Source organism: Melanerpes formicivorus, unplaced genomic scaffold, assembly GCF_026170545.1.
Source record: "Melanerpes formicivorus ecotype bairdi unplaced genomic scaffold, bMelFor1.0.p_v2 SCAF_5, whole genome shotgun sequence".
Lineage (NCBI taxonomy): Eukaryota > Metazoa > Chordata > Aves > Piciformes > Picidae > Melanerpes > Melanerpes formicivorus.
Window position 1 is genome coordinate 11,539,422 of NW_027142357.1, and position 18,367 is coordinate 11,557,788.

The 18,367-nt window shown below is 47.9% G+C and overlaps 1 protein-coding gene across 14 annotated transcripts in view; it reads left to right on the plus strand.

Annotated features, from left to right (window-relative positions):
• Positions 1 to 10,304, plus strand: part of SH3BP4 (SH3 domain binding protein 4) — a 166,625-nt gene extending 156,321 nt beyond the window's left edge. For all 14 annotated transcript variants that reach the window (XM_068138103.1, XM_068138096.1, XM_068138100.1 and 11 more), the window contains 2 exons: positions 7,009 to 7,197; positions 7,603 to 10,304. In XM_068138103.1, the coding sequence (XP_067994204.1) occupies positions 7,009 to 7,197; positions 7,603 to 7,827 (414 nt within the window). In that variant the 3' untranslated portion in view covers positions 7,828 to 10,304. The remainder of the gene's footprint in view (positions 1 to 7,008; positions 7,198 to 7,602) is intronic.
• Positions 10,305 to 18,367: the final 8,063 nt, after the last annotated feature.

Below are 18,367 nucleotides of genomic sequence, written 5' to 3' on the forward strand. Positions count from 1 at the left end.
GAGATGTAAAGTGTTAGGAAGAGTACAGAGCCCTTTGTTACTCATGGAAACATTGTCCAGCAAGTTCCTGGTGCCTGAGTACCACTCTGGTTATCCTACTCACTTTAGCTTTGACTTTCAGATCTCAGGTCATGCCACAAATGCTGCTTCTGTTGAGGGGTTCTTCTGGTCATCATATGCAGTTATCTATCTTCTTTCTGGGGCCATCCAGGAAGGGAAAATACCCATGTGGTAGCCAGTGCTGGTGTCTGGCCTTGTGGTTCCCTCAAGGCAGGGTTCATCCCTTTATTAATTAACATGGGTGAACAATAGGGTGCAATCTGTGCTCCTATTGCAGGATGCTTACAAGGGCTTCCTACTATTTACCTTGCCCCTTTGAAAGCATCAAAGTGTTTCTTTCATCTATTCCCTTTGTTTCCAGGGGCCCGACAGTCTGTAGGTCATGGAAAATCTGTGCCAGACCTCAGTGGGGAGACAAAGGGAAAGATAAGGCCCTCTTGGATACTCAGGGAGCTGCTAACTCAAGGGGAGGGCCATAACGGGCAAGAAGACATCCTGTTCTTCGAGAGCTGGCTGGAGTGCCGGATCCCAAGAGCAGGTTTTGTTTTCCTTGCTTGAATGGAGGCTAATCCTGAGCATTGGCTCTGTCTTCTATTCTTTGTGAGTCTGAGCCTGTCAATAAAGGATGAGCTCCATTCCTGGTGGAAGGTGATGCTTGTTCTAAACCCCTTGCTGCTGTCAAATCCTCCTTAGCTTAGGAAGAAATTAAATTGAGCCTGGTTTGTTGGTTATTTTCCCCCCCAAAAAAGCTTAAAAAAAAAAGTGGTGGGTGGTGACAATGGAGCAGTAATGTGTTTTATTGTGTTTGAATCTGATTTGATTTGTAACAAATGGACTTGCTTTCTGGCGTCTGCTGGCAAGAACAACCAGTTGGATTAAGCTTTTATCTGGCCATTCCATCTTAAAATTGGTTGTTTCCTCTCAAGGGGACTGTGAAGGGAGAAGCAGTAAGCAGGCTTATCTGACTTCAGTGTTAAGTACACAAAGCTGCAGTGGCAGAGCCAGGCACCAGCAACTAGGCATGGGAGAGTCTGGTCATGATGACAAGTTAATAAGTAATCTGAATTTAATTATTATTTTTCCCAAGGCAGCATTAGCAGCAGTGTGTGAAGGTAACAGGGGGATGTTGCTTAGAAGTTAATCATCACATCAGAGGGAGAAACCAATCTCTCCCTTCCCTCCTCTCTGCCCATTGAAAGCAGGCAGCACACAGATGTTGTTAAAACCTGGGCATAGATGATGGAAGACTTTTTTTGAAGCTGGACCACCAGTCCCATGCCATGCAGTGACTGCACTACCTGGTCCTTTGGAGCTGGGGTTCAGCTGTCATTTCTCTCTTTCAGTGTTTCTCTTTCTCTAGATTTTTCAGGCAGTATTTTTATAGAGCCTTGAGTTCTTTGGGGAATGCTACTGGGCATGTCAGCAGAGAGCTGGAGAAACAGCTTTTTCTTCTCCAAGCTACTACTGAAGATCATACAGAAGATGATGTTGGCATTTCCCCCCCCCCCCCCCATTGTTTTCTATCTTTCTTTCTGACTGCAGGTATTTGCATGCTGCCTTTCTTCTCCCAGAAGGTACTGCTTATCCCTGGTGTGTGCACACCCTGAAAAAGCTGTTGGTAGGCTCAAAAAGTCCTTACTATCCTGCAAAGCAAGGTGCCCATTGCTTGAACCTGATGTTGGCACATTCAGGGCATACCATCCTAACGCTGCTTATGTTGATCCTTCATCCTGAAGCAATCTGCTGGCTAGTTGTAGTCCCCATGCTGAATTTGCATCCAGGTACAAAAAACAGACTTCTGCCTGCTGTCTGTCTGCATGGGAGCAAATCCCCACCACATCTCTAGAGCCTGGATATTGCTCCCCTAAGGAACTGTGCTGCACCATACTGCAGTAGGTGGGGATGTTTCTATCAGCTTATCTTTGCAGAGCCAAGTTGCTTGCAGCACACAATGAAGAGTTGTTTGCAGATTTCCAGAAAGGTCTCTTTGTGCGCCACAGTTCTGTCTTGCCCTGCACCTCTATCAGTGAATAGAAAGCTGCAGAAATGGAGCTTCAAGGTTGCTGGGAAATCACCTCAAACTAAGAAATGTCTTGAAGGGGGAGGTTTATCTTGAGCAGTAGGAAAAATTTCTTTACTGAAAAGTTGTAAAGCATTGGAACAAGCTTCCCAGGGAAGTAATGGAGGCTTCTGGAGGTATTGAAAAGGTGTGTAGATGTGGCACTCGGTGACGTGATTTAGTGATGGGCTTGGCAGTGGTGGGTTAATGGTTGGACTCGATGATCTTGAATGTCTTTTCTAACCTAAACAAGTCTCTGAGTCTGTAAATGCCACTAGTGCCTTCCTGCTGTTGTGTTCTCAGGCTCTTTGTTCCATGGACAGTTTTATTTTCTGGGGCTAGCAGGAAATCTCTGGCTCCACATCCCCCATGCAGCAGTTGCAGACCCTCTGTTCTTGCTCCCATATAATTTTCCTCTTGTAAATTAAAAAAAAAAACCAAAACATGAAGCCACCTGGGATGGTACTGACAGGGCCTTCTACAATTCACCTGGGAGTGTAGCTGATGGTGCTCAGTGCCATTTCAGAAGTTATGCCTGAAGTACCCCAACAGGCAACATGTTCAGGGAAAGTGTCCCACAAAAGCGAGAAAAAAAGAGATGTTTAATACCTAAATGCAGAGCTGACTCCGTTGTGCCAAAACCCTTGACCTATATCCTGGGCAAGATGGAGACAAGAGCCTGTGCACAAGCATCCTCTCACACTGCAAGTCTCACCAGCACCTTGGGGACACAGGGCTTTTCTCCCACTGTTTGAGGAGGTCCCATGGAGGAGCTGTGGCACGGTGCCATCCTGGGCACATCGCCTGCCCACCCTGCCTACCACGCTTGGGCCGCGTTCCTGCCTTGGCACACACCCTCACAACAGTTAATGTGAAATAAATGTCACTGCCTATGGTACCCACATCTCCACGTTGCTCACTGACTTTCAGAGAGTGACTAATGTGTGGTGCAACTTGGACCCCCTGGAGTGCTTTCTAACTTAAAAAAGAAAAAAAAAATTATGAATTTAAAACCTCTGCTTCTAGAGTAGCTTCTTTGTGGAATCTATTTTTGTATGTTTTTGCTGGTTTGCAGCTTCCTTGCACCATGCTTGATGGGAACATGTGAACTTGGCAATCCTTTCTGCTCCTGGGGCAAAGGAGAAAGGGTTTTACTCCTTTAGTTTGGCTAAAGATGGGGAAGAAATGAACCTCCCCCAGTTCAGATGGCTCCTCTGGAGCATGTCTGGATTGTGTGGAGCTTCATGTTTTTGCATCTGAGAATGAGCCAGGCTGGAGGGTCACCGTCAAGAATGGGTCATGAAGGTTGCAGTGATGGGTACAAGCAGGGGTGTCTGTCATCTGCAGGTGGTCTTTAGGGTTGCTTCTTCCTTCTAGGGTGATTTGTTCTTCTGGGTGCCAGTTTCCATCATTAGAGAATGGGAAATAAGGTTCTGCATTTCAGACTCAGGATGCAAATTCAGCCTCTCATGGATGCCTTTTAAGTAGAAGCACTTCTGTGCCGCTTTGAACTGGAATTTAAATACCAAACCATCTCCTTTGCAGTGTACTAGTCTGGTGGAGCCAGCTCAGAGCTGTGCTGAGGTTAATAAATGCCTTGGAGAATACAGGCAAAACACAGCCCAGGTCATGCTTCAGCAGGGAGCATGGCTGGGTACTGAGGGAGGGAGGGATGGATGGATGGTGGCTGTACCCAGCTCTCTGGGAAGATTTGTCTAGGGTGAGCCAGGAGGATGGAGAGAAATTGTGGTGTAATCCCAGAAGTGTCTAATGGAGGATTAAGTCTGTTGTGAGCCCTGTTAATCCCAGTTGAGAAGGCAGGGCATCCAGGAGAGGCCTGTGTGCACTCCATGCTTTGTATATTTCTGTGACAGGGGCAGCTAGTTGGTACTTGGCGCCAAAAAAATATGTAGCAGTTCCCATTGATGTTGCCCCTTTGGCTCTGACCTTAGTGACTGTGTGTCCTTGCACCCCACCCCCACCTGGCTTTGGTGCTCTCCTTGCCTCTGTCTGCTCACCTGCTTTTTTCCCAGCCTATAATTGATTTGTTGAGGCTCCTCAGATAGACAGAATTCCTGGGGCAAAGCACAGGAAGTAGGTTCTGTGGTGGTCAGTAGGTTTCAGAGTTACCTTACTGCCCTATGGGGAACAGTCAGTCTCTTCCAAAGCTGCTGCTCTGCGTGATTGTACAATCCTCTGTTACATGGCCTCACAGTTGTTCTGCTTGCTCATAGAATCATAGAATGTATCAGGTTGGAAGAGACCCTGGAAGGTCATCTTGTCCAACCCTCCTGCAGTGAGCAGGGGCATCTTTCATGTTGCTCAGGGCCTCATCAAGTTTGGCCTTTGGGGGTGATCAGTTTCAGTATTTTCACAATGAGGGTAGTGAGAACTTGCTCCTTATGTCTAACCTAAATCTGACCTGCTCTGGTTTCAAACCTTTGCCCCTTGTCCTATCACTATAAGCCCTTCTAAACAGTCCTTCCCCAGCCTTCCTGTAGGTCCCCTTCTGATAGCCAAATGTAGCTACAAGGTCTTCTTGGAGCCTTCTCTTCTCAAGGCTGAACAACCCCAACTCTCTGTCTGTCTTGCTAGGAGAGGTGTTGTGCCCCTCTGATCATCTTTGTGGCCCTCCTCTGGACCCACTCCAGCAGGTCCATGTCTGTCCTGTGTTAATGCCATTTTCTTGTTTACTTTGAGCAGCAGAAGGAACAGGAGAATCCATCTCCTGCAGCTATGTCCTTCTTAACCCCTGCAGCATACTTTGCTCCTGGTGGCCCCCCCTGCTGCCTTGGACCTGCTTGGCCTCTGGCATAAGATGACAGCAGCTCATTTGGGCTGCTTTGCTAAATGTCACGTTGTTTGGGGGTTTGCACCTGCCTGCAAAGGCAAGTTTGAGGATGCTAAATCCCTCCTGTAAGACTATTCGAATTCTCTTGCCTGTGGAGGAGAGGGTGATGAGTCTGGGGGCTGGGTAGTAAGGTAGCATTGCTGGAAAGGAGGTGATTATGGCCTACCTGTGAGATGCAAATGCTGCTTAATGTCCTATTCCAAAAAAATCCCACCAAAACATTAATGGTCTTTTAAATGTGTTTCCCTTGCTTGCTTAACAGGAGGGGTTGTTAATTCTGTCCCTGGAACAGGAAACCAGTGTAAGCACTTTAGAGGAGCAAACAAGTGCCAGTCTGCAGCTGTAATTAGATTGAGCCCAGCTTTAAACTGGAGACAGATAAGGGAAAAATCAACATGCATTTGCTTTGCAAATTGTTGGAGTGGTTTCAGATGTTCATCTTCCCCCAACTGTCCCTGTGAAACTGATTATGCAAGGATTTAACCCTTCTTTTGCGCCAGAGCCAAACTAGCTGGGGTTTGCCCAGACCCTTTATGCCTGGAGAGCATGTCAGGACCCACTGCAGGTTGCCCAGAGGTGGTAGACGCTCCATCCCTGGAAACATTCAAGGCTAGGCTGGATGGAGCTCTGAGCAGCCTGCTATAGTTGAGGATGTGCCTGCTTACTGCACAGGGGTTGGACTATGTGACCTTCAAAAAAGATCTTTTCCAACCCAAACCATTCTCTGATTTTGTGATTCTGGCTGCTTGGAGACCATCACATAAACAGTTTCTGTAATTACCTGCTGTGAAGCTGTCAGTGATGCATCCTGGTTCTTTGGGCACTCACTGATATTCAGCATCCCTCAGGGGGGCTGTTCCTTGCATCCTTGACCTGTGGTTTGCCCCCCTTGTTGAAACGGTGACATCTTGGTGTTCACCCACCCTTGAAGCATCATCCTGAGTCTACTGGTGTCACGGCTCCAAATCCGGTTGTAGGAAGACAAGAGGTTACTCAGCAAATCAACACTCAGGGCCCAGTCTGGGGTGTCTCTGCTTGATTTCCATTTTTTAAAAAGAGGATGCCTATTTTGTAATATAAACCACCTTTCTGTAGTCACTTGACATTTGGGGTGAGATTTGTACAGGAGCTGTGGTTACTGCCAAGGTTGTTTTGGTCCACAGGCTCTGGCAGGGTCTGGGGAGTGGGATGTTGATTCAGTCAGTCAGATCCTGTCCTCTGGTAATTGCCACTTTGAGCCCTTCCTTGTTGTGGGATTTGCCCTATGCAACTTGTGTTACACTTCAAGCAGGTGTTAATGTCCTTGCATACCTAAACACCCTGTCATTTTTCCCCCTGAGTTAAGTTCTTGTTAGCTAGAAAACCATGACTACTGCAGTTCCTCTTCCCTACTTCTTCAAAACCATTTGCAGTAAATCTCAGCTTTTAGGTCAACAGATGATGTGATGCAGAAGGAGTTTTCTGAACTGGCACAGGAAGGCAGAGTGGCAGTGAAAAGAGCAGGAACATCCCAATCCAAGTGATGGTCTTGTAGTGCTGACAGCTGGCCCTTCACCTGGGTCTTACCCTAGCCCAACTCCCCGTGGGGCTGAAGTCCAGGTTTTGTCCCCAGATGTTCTGACTGGGCCCATCCCCACCCATCCATGCTGAAGGATAGAGTTTCTCTGGGGTTGAGGAGGCAAGCTGCACGGACTGTGCTTGGATTAATTGCTTTGATTAAAGGCATCTGTTCTTCTTAGCCCCTGGGATGCTTTAAACTGCTTATGGTGGTGCCTGAACATCTGGAGGGGTTGCCTGGAAAATACAGCTGCACTGGCCAACCCAGGCTACAAGCCTTGTTGAGCAGTGGTAGGGCCTTCATTTAATTAATGAGATTACTGGTCAAGCCTGGTGGCCTAATTTCACCGCCTGTCGCTAGAAAGAGGCTGGGAGGATTTTGAAGGTAGCTCCTTGAGACTTTCCTGTCTGCTCCCCTGTGTCCCTTGCCATCTACTGCCTGCCTTGACTCTCCTCTTTGGTTTTCACCACTGCCCTTCAGGCTCTGCTGAAAATGGACTGCCAGGGGCTGGTCGTTCGGCTTATCCAGGACTTTGTGCTGCTGACCACAGCTGTGGAGGTGGCCCAGCGCTGGAGGGAGCTGGCTGAGAAGCTCGCTAAAGTCTCCAAGCAGCAGATGGATGCCTACGAGGCCCCGCACCGTGACAAGAGTGGGACAGTGGACAGTGAGGTGAGAGCGGGTGGGTCTTGGTCTCCATAGGTTCCCTAGGGTTGCAGGTCATAGTAGGTTAGGAGAAATCAAGAGTTAATTGGTATAACCACAAAGAAAAGCTCTCCAGAGGCTGGAGAGTCCTGGGGTGATGGGCAGTTCATCCCAGGATATTGTAATCTGTCCTTTTGCCCTGGGCAGCTTGTCACTAAAAATTAGGACACAGATACCTCCAGAACACATGCTACTGGAGCACCTTTGGGGGACAGATGGGATTTGAGTGTGCTGGGGAGATTTGAGGGTTTTTTTTCCCAGGAATGTGCTTATTCTGGGTTAGAGGTGTGTTGAGGATGGCACTGCTTGCTTGGCAAGCCATACGGCCTGGCTTACCTCTTATCTCCTCTTGCCTCTGCTGCGTCACCACAGGCCATGTGGAAGCCAGCGTATGACTTCCTTCTCACCTGGAGTAGCCAGATGGGTGACAGCTACCGTGATGTGATCCAGGAACTGCACACTGGGCTGGACAAGATGAAGAACCCCATCACCAAACGCTGGAAGCATCTCACTGGCACCTTGATCCTTGTTAACTCGTTGGACATGCTGCGGGCAGCTGCCTTCAGCCCACAAGACCATGAGGATTTTGCCATCTAGCTTCTGTGGCAATGTTTCTGTCCACATCTTGTTTGCTGGTTTTTTCCTGTGCTTTTTTGCCCCTGGATTTTTTTGTTGTTTGTAGTTTTTTTTTTAAGCAGTTGACTTATAAAAAGAAGTGGAGGTCATTCTCCCTGGGTTTTAAGAGGCCAAAGTTTGCAAGTTCTCCACTGAGACTGAAAATCAGCAGGGGACATTGTTCCTTGATGGGAAGGCATCCAGAGGGGGATGGCTTTTCATACATCCTTGATACCAGTTAAACTCTTTCTTACTCAAAAACTTTAAAGGGGACCAGGGAGTGGGAGGGCATCACAAAAGAGATCACTTTTTTTAGGCATTTGCAAATAAAAGTTTAATTTTTGTAACAAGCAGTAAAAGTTGTAACCGGTGGGGGGTGGGGGGTGTAATATGTGGCTGTTTTTTACATTGTAGAAACTGCTTTTAAATTATCATTTTTGAGACAAATGTGAGTCATGTATCTGTGTACATGAAGAGGAAGCACAGTAAATACCCTCCCCCACCACCACAGTCAGGCTTTGTCAGACCCCCAGAGGTGACTGTAAGGCACCACAGGAACACAAGATGTCTTCAGCCCAGTACCCATTAGACCCTGTGACCCATTAGGTTGATTTTTGGTTTATTTTCATGTCTCTGCATGCATTCTTTTTCTCCTTTGCAGCCAGGGAGATGCTTGTTGCCTGTTGGCAGGTGCACAGGTACCGTTTTTAACCAGGAGAAGCAGCCAAAGCCCATTGTGCTTCATCCCACTTGGGTGCTGCAGCCCGTCTCTGGAAGAAGCTGGAGGTTTGGGCTTCATCAGAAGCCTCCTTGGGAGAGGATCCAGGAAGATGGTGAGAGTGGCTCACCCTGCTCTGGCAGCAAACTCTCCAGATGCCCCTTCTCTAGGGAAGAGGCCGGAAAGGGGAGGGAATTGTTGCTATCATACATCTCTTTAAACACAACAAAAAAAAAATAAGGAAAAGAGAGAATACTTCTGATGTCAAATCTGAGCTTAATGAAGATGATCCAGATGGGCCTCATGACTCAACTCTCATTGCCATTGATTTCAGAGGGTTTTGAGTGGAGTTTCTCAAGGCTCCTCCAGTCCAGTTCAGCCTGTCAATACTCTTTACTATAACGTGGCACAAACTACCCAAATATTTACCCCGTTCATTTTATAGCTGAGTCTTTTGAATGACCTCCCTCCCTTCCTCCTCCTGCTCCCCAGATTTTGTGTATTTCAGGTGAGAGGGAAATAGTTTTGCACGGAAGGATTATTTTAAATGCGGTCTCTTTATAGTGAAATGCTGCTAGCTCAGAAAGTTTAGTTGTTAAAGGCTAGTTTTCTTTCAGGTTAATCAAGAAAACCACAGTAAGGCAACCAAACAAAGAGTGGGAAGAGCATGCAGCAGGTCATGCCAGCATGGCAGCCTCAAGAGGGAATGGTCTTCTTTTGCCTGCCCAAAATTACACTCCCAGAAACACATCTCCGTCTTGACAGACCCCACAACAAGTAAATAGCACCTTAAATTTCTCCTCAGGGGCTTTAAGGAGTCTCCTATGCAACTTAATGTAGTGCAGAGAGAGGGTCCATAAGCAGCTGTGTCCCCTTTCTTTCCTATAGCACCCTAAGCAGTTTCGTGTGCACGAGCAGAAATCTCCAGTGCAATAAGGAACAGAGGAGTGCAGGAACATGTGGAGGCAGAAGGACAGATTTCTCCTGGGGTTTTGCCCAATTCTCTGCTTTCACTGTTCTCCTGGCAAGGTCCAGAGCTCTGCAGAATGGCCGCACTGGTGACCCTCGGGGGCATCGGCAGCAGGCGAGGGCAGGACAGTGAGCTTCCTATGTTTCAGGGATGTCCCTGCGTAATTCCAGCATTTCTTGTAGGTTTGAGTTTGTGGGGTTTTTCCACATACACCCCCAGCCCTTGGTTTTTCTGTCTACCTCAGGTACTCTGTATATTCAGCATAACATTTCAGCAGCAGCCTAGAACATGCCCTGCTCAGCTCATCAATGGAGTGCACGCATTCTCCCTGGCACCCATGGGGCACAGCTGGCATGTTTCAGGGCCCATGGGGTAACTGCTGCAGTAATTTGTCATTCTCTTCGGTCCTAAATTCAGTCCCTCCTCACTGGATATATGTCCTTCAGATGCCTTCTGCCCACTAAATGTCAAGCCCATCTCCAAACCTTGTGTCTGGGCTTTACACCACCACCCTTAGTGCAGTAACTGGTTATTGTACTTACTGTTTAATGTTTATTTTTCCTTCCTTTTTTTAAAGAAAAAAAAAATGGAAAAAAAATAATATCCTGATTAAAGCTGTTATTATTCCAGTGCTCCAGAGAAGACATCATCTGCTGTTGTCTGTTCATCTCAAAGCAGCTTGGCTGCATGGGATTACTTTAATGGGTTTTCTGCCATGCGAGTGACGTGTTCCTCTCAGTACATTTCCACACCTACAGCCAGCAGTCCTCCAGGGCTGATCTCACTCTGATCCTCCTTCCTTGGGCCTTTCCATCCCTGCCCTAAGCAGGGGAATGTTTCTGGAAAGCATCTGACCTCCCAAGCTGCTGCTTGTGATGAGGGACTAGGTAAGAAACTTTGTGAAGCAGGAGATTTGGTTGTAGGATTTGTTTTGGTGCAGAGATGCTTTTCTGGTTCTTTACTGAATGGAGAAAATGTTCTTGAATTTAGCCTGGGCACTTATGGTGCTTCTGATATGCATGGAGTTGAGTTTTCAGGCTGTGAAGATGAAATAGTTATCTGGCTGTGGCTTTAGTTTGCCCAGGGTGAAGAGGCACCCTGGTTTGATTTCATCCTTGGCAAATGCCTCTTGTGGTCTGGTGCAGCAGAGCATGTTTGGGCTACTGAGCCAGGACCACTGTGCCTCATGGGTTGTGAGGAGGGTATGCAGTTAAGGATCTGCTTGGACTTTGCTTGGCACCTGTTGCTCCATGCTGGATGGGTCTGACTGTCCTCTTCTGAGAATTTTGGTCCCTCCTTTTGAGGAAGATAGGCTAATAAGTGCATGGAGCTGGGTACAAGTCTTCACCAATCCCAAGTTATCTGGCTCATGGAAGGAGGCTGGAAACCCTTCTTGGCATAGTGTGGCTTGATTTCCAAAGCAAAACAAAGATCTAGCCTAGGAGCTCTGGGCCCTCTAGCACAAGAAACATATGGACCTGCTAGAGTGCACCACAAAGATGATCAGAGGGCTGTAACACCTCTGCTATGAGGACAGGTGGAGAGAGTTGGCATTGTTCAGCCTAAAGAAAAGGCTACAGGGAGATCTTATTGTGACCTTCCAGTACTTCAAGGAGGCCTGTAACTAAAAGGGAGAGGGATGCTTTATCAGGGAGTGCAGTGACAGGCTGAGGGGTAGCTGTTTAAAATTGAGAGAGGGCAGATAAAGATTAGACATTCGCAAGTGGCTCTTTACTGTGAGGGTGGTGAGACACTGGAACAGGAAGCATTCAAAGCCACGTAGGATGGGACATTGAGCAATTTGGTGTAGCAGATGTCCCTGCTCACTGCAGGGGATTAGAACTAGATGGGTGAGTTCCATTCCAACCCAAGCCATTCTATGAGAACATGAAGAGAGCAGGGGAGGGGGAAAGAAAATATTGTTTTTGTGAAACTCCTGAGCTAAGGAAGGTACCCTGCATCCATTTGTCTTGTCAAAGGGAACGTGCAAACAAGGTTTTCTACCAGGGATGATGCACCAGGAGTCAGCTGTTGGCTCTCCGCCTTTCGTCTCTTGATCCCAATTGTCCTGTGTTTCCCAAACAGATACTTTACCATCTAACCCATTTAATTTTTCAGCCCTACCTTCAGGAGGGCATTGGCCTCCAAAGCAGGGTGATGGATGTAGTGCTGGCATTCTTCTCCCTTCCAGGCGTTCTTGGTCCTTGCTGCATAGTCTCTTCTCAGTTCAGTAGACAGATCTGTAGCTGTCATAGGATTTGGGCTGTGGTTCAAATACCACCTAGGCTCTTGGGGCTGCAGTCAGTTGATGACCACGGTTGATGCTCCCTTGAGACAGCAGTGTGGCAGGGTGAGCATCGCTGCAGCCCAAATGCTTGCTATGGCTATTGGAGAGCAGCTGTATTGTGGCCGGCATGTGGGCTCTAAAATTGTGCATTTGGGGCACCTGTACCTCCAGCACAGGTATGCCTTATGAGAAAGCAAGGAGGGAGCACATGTGAGATGATGTCCTCATGATGGTCTGTGGTGGTTTCTGAATGTTTTCTGAAGTGCCTGCATACAGGGTTGGTTTCTGCTGGGGTTATTTGTCCCCAGTAGTGCAGGTTCACCACTAGGATGGATGGGGATGGTGCCCCACCACAGATGCTCTGCTGGGTCCTTCCACACTCCTACCTGGTCTGGGCAAGAGGGGCACCAGCTTTTTGATTTGGGTGGTTCTCCATTAACTGCTTTCACTGCTGATTGACTCCCTCTAATATTTCAACTTCAGAAAAAAGATTTGGCTTTTTTTCCTAAGGCAAATCAAGGGAATGAACTGCTTCAGCACAGGTCACCTTGCAAATGCATTGGCATTGTTTTCCCCTCTACTTCAGCCATCAGAACTGAATGATCATCTTGTATCTGCTCAGCTCAGCACTAAATGAGTGAAGAAAGTATATCAGAAGGGGAGAAGAAAGAAAAGTCACCTCTGTACTGCTGGTGTCTGTACAGAGAAACCACTGTACCTGTAATTCTTGCATTGTCCTCACAGCTTTCAGTCTCTGGAAGCCCCAGTGCATTTTGCAATGAAAACTGGTCAATGATTAAAGACCCTGGAGGTCTCTGGGCAGCTGTTTTTATCTCTAGAAATCCCTGCTGAAAATCAATTGCTTTGTGGTCTTCCCAGCTCTTAATTGAATGCTTGTTGTGGATTATCTGCTGTCAGGACACCCCTGTCTTGCAATATGAGAAGCTGGTCATGGGCGGGGGGGAGTTGGTGTAGGGGCCACTCCTAGGTCTTCCTTGGCAGGTTTCTTTTGCTACCAAAACCTCATCCTTCAGAAGACTGTTCCTTGCATCCACCCTTCTCTGATGGAACTATCCCTTACACCTGTTAGAGGCACAATGGTTTGCTTTGTGGAAATCCGTGGTAGAAAATGCCATTAGTGAGGATCTTGGACTTACTTGACTTCTGCCAAGTTGGATTCCAAGCATTGCTTGGACTTCTGCCCTGGGTGCTGGGCTTCACCAGCATCCCAGGCACATCTGGCTCACCAGCCCTGTTCCAGGTTTGAGTTTCCTTGCAACCTTTTCAATTTAATAATGCAAGCCAGCTTAATCAGGCCTGATCCATCATCAAACGTGGACTTGGACTGTAAATTAACAGGTGATGATCACCCCTGGAAATGCAACTCCCATTGTGCATTCACAGCATGACCTTCTCAAACCTCCTGTCAAAAGCCTTTTTGATACCAGGCTTTGCATGAGGCATCCCATGGGGCTTACCTCTTCATAGTTTAACAAGCTTAAACCATTGGTGGAATTCAGGGGTTTTCAAAAAACAAGTGGCAAACTTGTGCTCTTTTATTATAATGGAGGGAAAAGTAGAATATAAAGTCAAGTTCCCCAAGGCTGTGTGTAAGTGTGTAAAGTCAAGTTCCCCAAGGCTGTGTATGAGCCTGGCTGAAAGACAGGAGAGCATCACTTCTTGAGCAGCCAGTTCTGCAAGGGATGACCCTTGATTTGGAGTGGAAGGGACCCTACATGAAAAGGAAGGAGCCTCTGGCTGGGGAGAGGAACGTGTTGTTTTTGTTACCATGTAACAGACTCACTTGACGTCAGGAGTGCTGCTGGTTGTGGTTTCCTCTTCCTTCCCTTGCTCATCTCTGAATCTGTCCCACAGCATCCCTTGTGACAATTCAGTCATCTCAAATCCACCTCTCCAAGTAGTTAAGACCAACCATTTGTGGACAAAGCTCAAAGGACAGCCCCACAGTCTCTTCAGCAGCCTCCAGAAGACAACAAACCTTGGGTTCCTGCCCTGCTTTGATTACCCCCCACAGAACATTAATTAAAGCTTCCAGCAGGTGCTTTGTGAAGCCTCATTTGGCACAAAGTGAGCCAGTGGAATACAGTTGGGTCCTTTCCTGGGAGAAAGAGATGAGCTGAAGAGGGAAGCTTGGATGCAGTTTGCTTGGATCTGCCCCAGCAAAGCAGGGGGGGGCAAGGTAATCTAAGCTGGTAGGATTTTAGAGAAGAAATCTGCGCCATTTGTTCAGGCTGGTTTTTGAAGAGCGATAAGCCAGCCAATATCTGGATGGGGGAGATTTAGGATTTGCTGCTTGCCTGAACAGCCCATGCTGATGAATTGCTTTTATCATTCTGAGCAATCAGATCTGATCTGTGAAGCCTTTCACCCCTCCTTAATAGAAAGGGAATTGATGCTGAAAGCACTTGGTAGTGCCTGTCAAAGCAGAATCACAGAGCAGCAGCGTTTTTCATGATGCTTAGCGTTGAGCCATGATACCCACAGTAGGCAGAACAGGAGTTTGCTCTGGGAAAGATGATGTGGGAGACAGCATCATCTCTCCTGGAAATAGTAGCATCTTCAGACAACAAAGAAATGTTTACAGATGGAGATTTCATCTTCTCTCCTTTTGTAAGCCTGGTTCAGTCCCAGTAGCTTGTGATCCCAACACCAGCAGGATTATGGGCTGAGCCCAGCTGTCACATGGGTTTAATCTTGCTCACAGAACTTGGGGCTGAAGCAGTTTGCCCCTCTCTGGGTTCAGAAGGCTGCATTCCTCCACTGTGAGGGTCAGTCCTCCATTTTGTCCCTGGTTCACTTCAGTAGTTGTTTTTCCCCAGGTTTCATTATGCTTTCCTATAAATAACTCCTAAAGAACCATCCCTGCAGGTGATAATTAATTGGGAGTGCTGCATGGCCACTCCAGCTGAAAGTCTCTGGCTTGCTGCTGTCAGCTTCCCACTGTCCTCCAGGCAACACAAGGGACCAGAGCTGGCCAACGTGCGGCAAGTCAGAGGATGGGACAGTTCCAGTGCCAATATCCAGGTTCACTAACTGGGGTGCTGCATGGTGGTCTGCAGGGATGCCACAGGCATAACTCTTGGCATGCTGTGGGGCAGCTTCCCATGGGGCCTGTGTGGTGCTGTTCCCCAGCACTACCCCTGCTCTACTCCCCAGGCTTTTGGGGGGCAAGGCAGGACTCTGGTTCAATGCAGTCTCATCACACTTGCAATCCTGAAGCAACTTTGTTTATGGACATGTTTGTGGGTTTGGGGCTTTTTGTGGTTGTTATATTTTTTTATTGGGAGTGGGGGGGTTGTTGCTGGTTTCTCTTATTGTTTGTTTCTTAGTTTGTTTTTTTTATTGAATAAGGCTGGTGCTGCTCCTGGCAGGTCAGCACCTCTTGTCCACACACCTTGGGGAAGTGGGTACACACACTGCACTTGCTTATCTCAAGCTTTCAATGCATTTCCATGATGAGAGAGATTGGTAACTCCTATGAAACCCCCCAAACTGGAGTTGTGGCTGGCTGCTGGCAGCAGCATTTACTTTTAAAAAAGCTACCCAAAAGATAGCTCTTAAAAAACATTCAAGTTAAGTAATTGCAGATATGAGTGCGAGCATTTAGGTGAGGATGAGAATGCACAGGATGAGGCAGCACCAGTGGCCTATCTGCAGGTGTCTGGCCCTGGGAGCCCCACCAGGGTAGGAGCAGGGAGTAGAGCACTCATTTGCAAGTTCCTGTTGTTTCTTGCTCTATCCTTGAGTAACAAGTCTGTATCTCAGTGTGTCTTGCGTGGTGGCAAGTTCTCCACTGAGCATTGTGTCCCAGTGAGCCAAGGGACTTCTTGAACTCATGCACTAGGCAGGGGTGGAGCAGCCCGAAAGCCACCCAAGGTTGCCATGGTAATGGAAAAACCTTACCTTTCCCCCTGGGAACTGAAGGGCTGGGGTGAGGCTGCAGAAGCCTTGTGGCTGCAGAAAAAATGTCAGCAATTTCTGTCATTTCCCACAGCCCAGCTGGAGGGAAGCAGTGAGAGGTGCCACCTGCATCCTCCTGCTGGAGCCAGGGCTGCTCTGTCCCCCAAGACACCCTCCGCCCCAAATTCAGGGAGGCTCTCACCCATGTTCTGCAGCCAGAGCGGCCCAAGGGTCACCAGATGTGCACCATCTTGCTCTGGATTGCTTTTGTTTGGTTTGCCCATTTTCTTTCCCCCCTTTAACCTTAGTCTGTTGCAAGCTTGGATGTTAAAATTAAGATAAACGTTAAAATATCCCCAGGTGGGAACAGAAGGCAGCAGCTGAAAGGGGTGCTACATTGGCACACAGTGATGCTGAGTAGCTGCTGCAGACAGGGGCTGTTTGTGCCTGTCCTTTCTCCAAGGGCAGCAAAGGGATCTTGGCTGCTGCCTTCTGGCAGGTGTTTAAAGCAGAGATCTGGGAGTTTGCTGGGAAAGTTCAGGCTGTGGTGCCTGGAGCCCTGGGACAATGTAGAGCCTGTGCAGCTCAGTTTGAGGAGCCATGGCTGACCCTGCCTGAGTTTCCCCTTTTGGGAAGTGACTCCATTTCAGCTCTGTTGCTTAGAAATGCACCGTGGCCAATGACTTCCCCTTCTCCCAGGAAGGGAAATGGGGGGGTTGTGGCTCTCTGCCTTGCTTAAGGAGCAGCCATGGCTCCATATGTTGCTTAATTAAGGGGTATTAAGAGGGGGTGGTATCCCCACATTAACTCTTCCCACAAGAATGTTTGAGAGGATCGTATTGCAATGATACTGCAGCCTCTCTAGCTCCCTCCTTCGCACTGAAGCTGCTTCTCCCGTGCACTTTGCCTCCTAATTCGCTCTGAAAAAATCATCTCCTGTGTAGCAGGATCCGTGTTCCTGAAGCACAGGTGGATGAACAAGTCACTACCGACTTGCTCCTTGATCCTTCCTGTTAGCGATAGTGTAGTGTCCTCTGCTGGCACAGCTGAAGCGGGACATGATGTGGTAGTTGTACAGTCCCCTAAGGCACCTCTCTCCTCCTTATTCCTCCGATGAGCTGAGGGGAAATAAAGGGCAGGACGAACTAGTCGAGGCTAAGAAGAGTGAAAGGAAAAGGAAGAGGAGGGTAAGTAGTTTCTGCTGCTGTTTTGCTTTGGCTCTGTTGCAAAGCTTTGCAAAATGATACAAAAGCAATGGCATGTACATTTTGATTCTTCCTCACTTCCAGCTGCTTTATCACCTATATGAGAGGTTCATGTGGGAAAAATTGCAAGCTCAAACAGCTGCAGCCGGGATTATTGATCTGAAAAAAATGTAGGGTTTTTTATCCCCCCTTGTCCTTGCAGAAAATGTCTCTGGATTGACCCAGAGACGGTTTGCAGCTGCTGGAAGTCAGCCCCATGATCAGCGATGTAATTGGTGATGTGATGGGCACTGCAAGGTCACATTTCCAGAAGCACAGATGTGCTGCTGTCACCTGGTTCCAGCCAGGACCCACAGGGACTGCCAGAGCTGTCACTTCAGGAACATAAGGAGGCATGAAAGTCATTAAGAGCAGGTCAGCTTTTATGCACGGTGGTGACTCTGTGCTTGTCGCAAAGAAGAATCTCCTTCTGTTTTCCAGAGGCAGGACAAGGAGGAGGAAAAGCAGAGGATGAAAAGCAAGAGTCAGCATCAGGCATGGACAGTTTGCAGGTGTTATGGATGCCCACAGGTGTCAGGCATTGCAACTGGGACAGGCTGAGTAGCATAGGGGCACTCTTCTTCAACATGACAGCTTTCACCCAAGTACCTGCTTTTTCAAACAGCAATAGAAAGCAGCACCAGGTACTTAGCAGGAGGCCTGTGCTGCCATGATGTACCAGCATCCACCAGCCTGTTTTGAGCCCTGAATATTAACTTATGGTTAAGTTTTTTTCTGACATTCTGTGTATGTAGTAGTGGGGAGTGTGGCAGCCTTGAGCCATGAAAATTATCAGAGGGCTGAAGCACCTCTACTGTAAGGAAAGGCTGAAAGTGTTGGGATTGTTCAGCCTGGAAAGGAGAAGGAGGAAACCTTATTGTGGCTTTCTAGTAGTTCAAGGAGGACTATAAGAAAGATGGGGAGTGACTCTTTGTCAGGGAGTGTAGCAACAGGATGAGGGGTAACTGTTTTAAACTGAAAGAGGATAGATTTATATTAGGAAGAAATTTTTCTTTGTGAGGGTGGTGAGACACTGGCTTAGGTTGCCCAGAGGTGGTAGAAGCCTCATCCCTGGAAACATTCCAGGTCAGGTTGGATGGGGCTATGAGCAACTGGATCTACCTGAAGATGTCCCTGATCACTGCAGGGGTCAGACTAGGTGACCTTTAAAGGTCCCTTCAAGCCCAAACCATTCCGTGTAACCTCTCAGCATGCACCAAGTCACCAAGCAGTGAGAGAATAAGGCTGAGAACTGGCTTTTGTGCCATGAGGTCAATTTCACACCATGAGGCATTGACTCTTCCCCTTCTCCAGCTCTCCCCTCTATGATTGATCAAGCATCCAGTCTCATGCCCCATAAGTCAGAAAGCACAAGAGAGCTG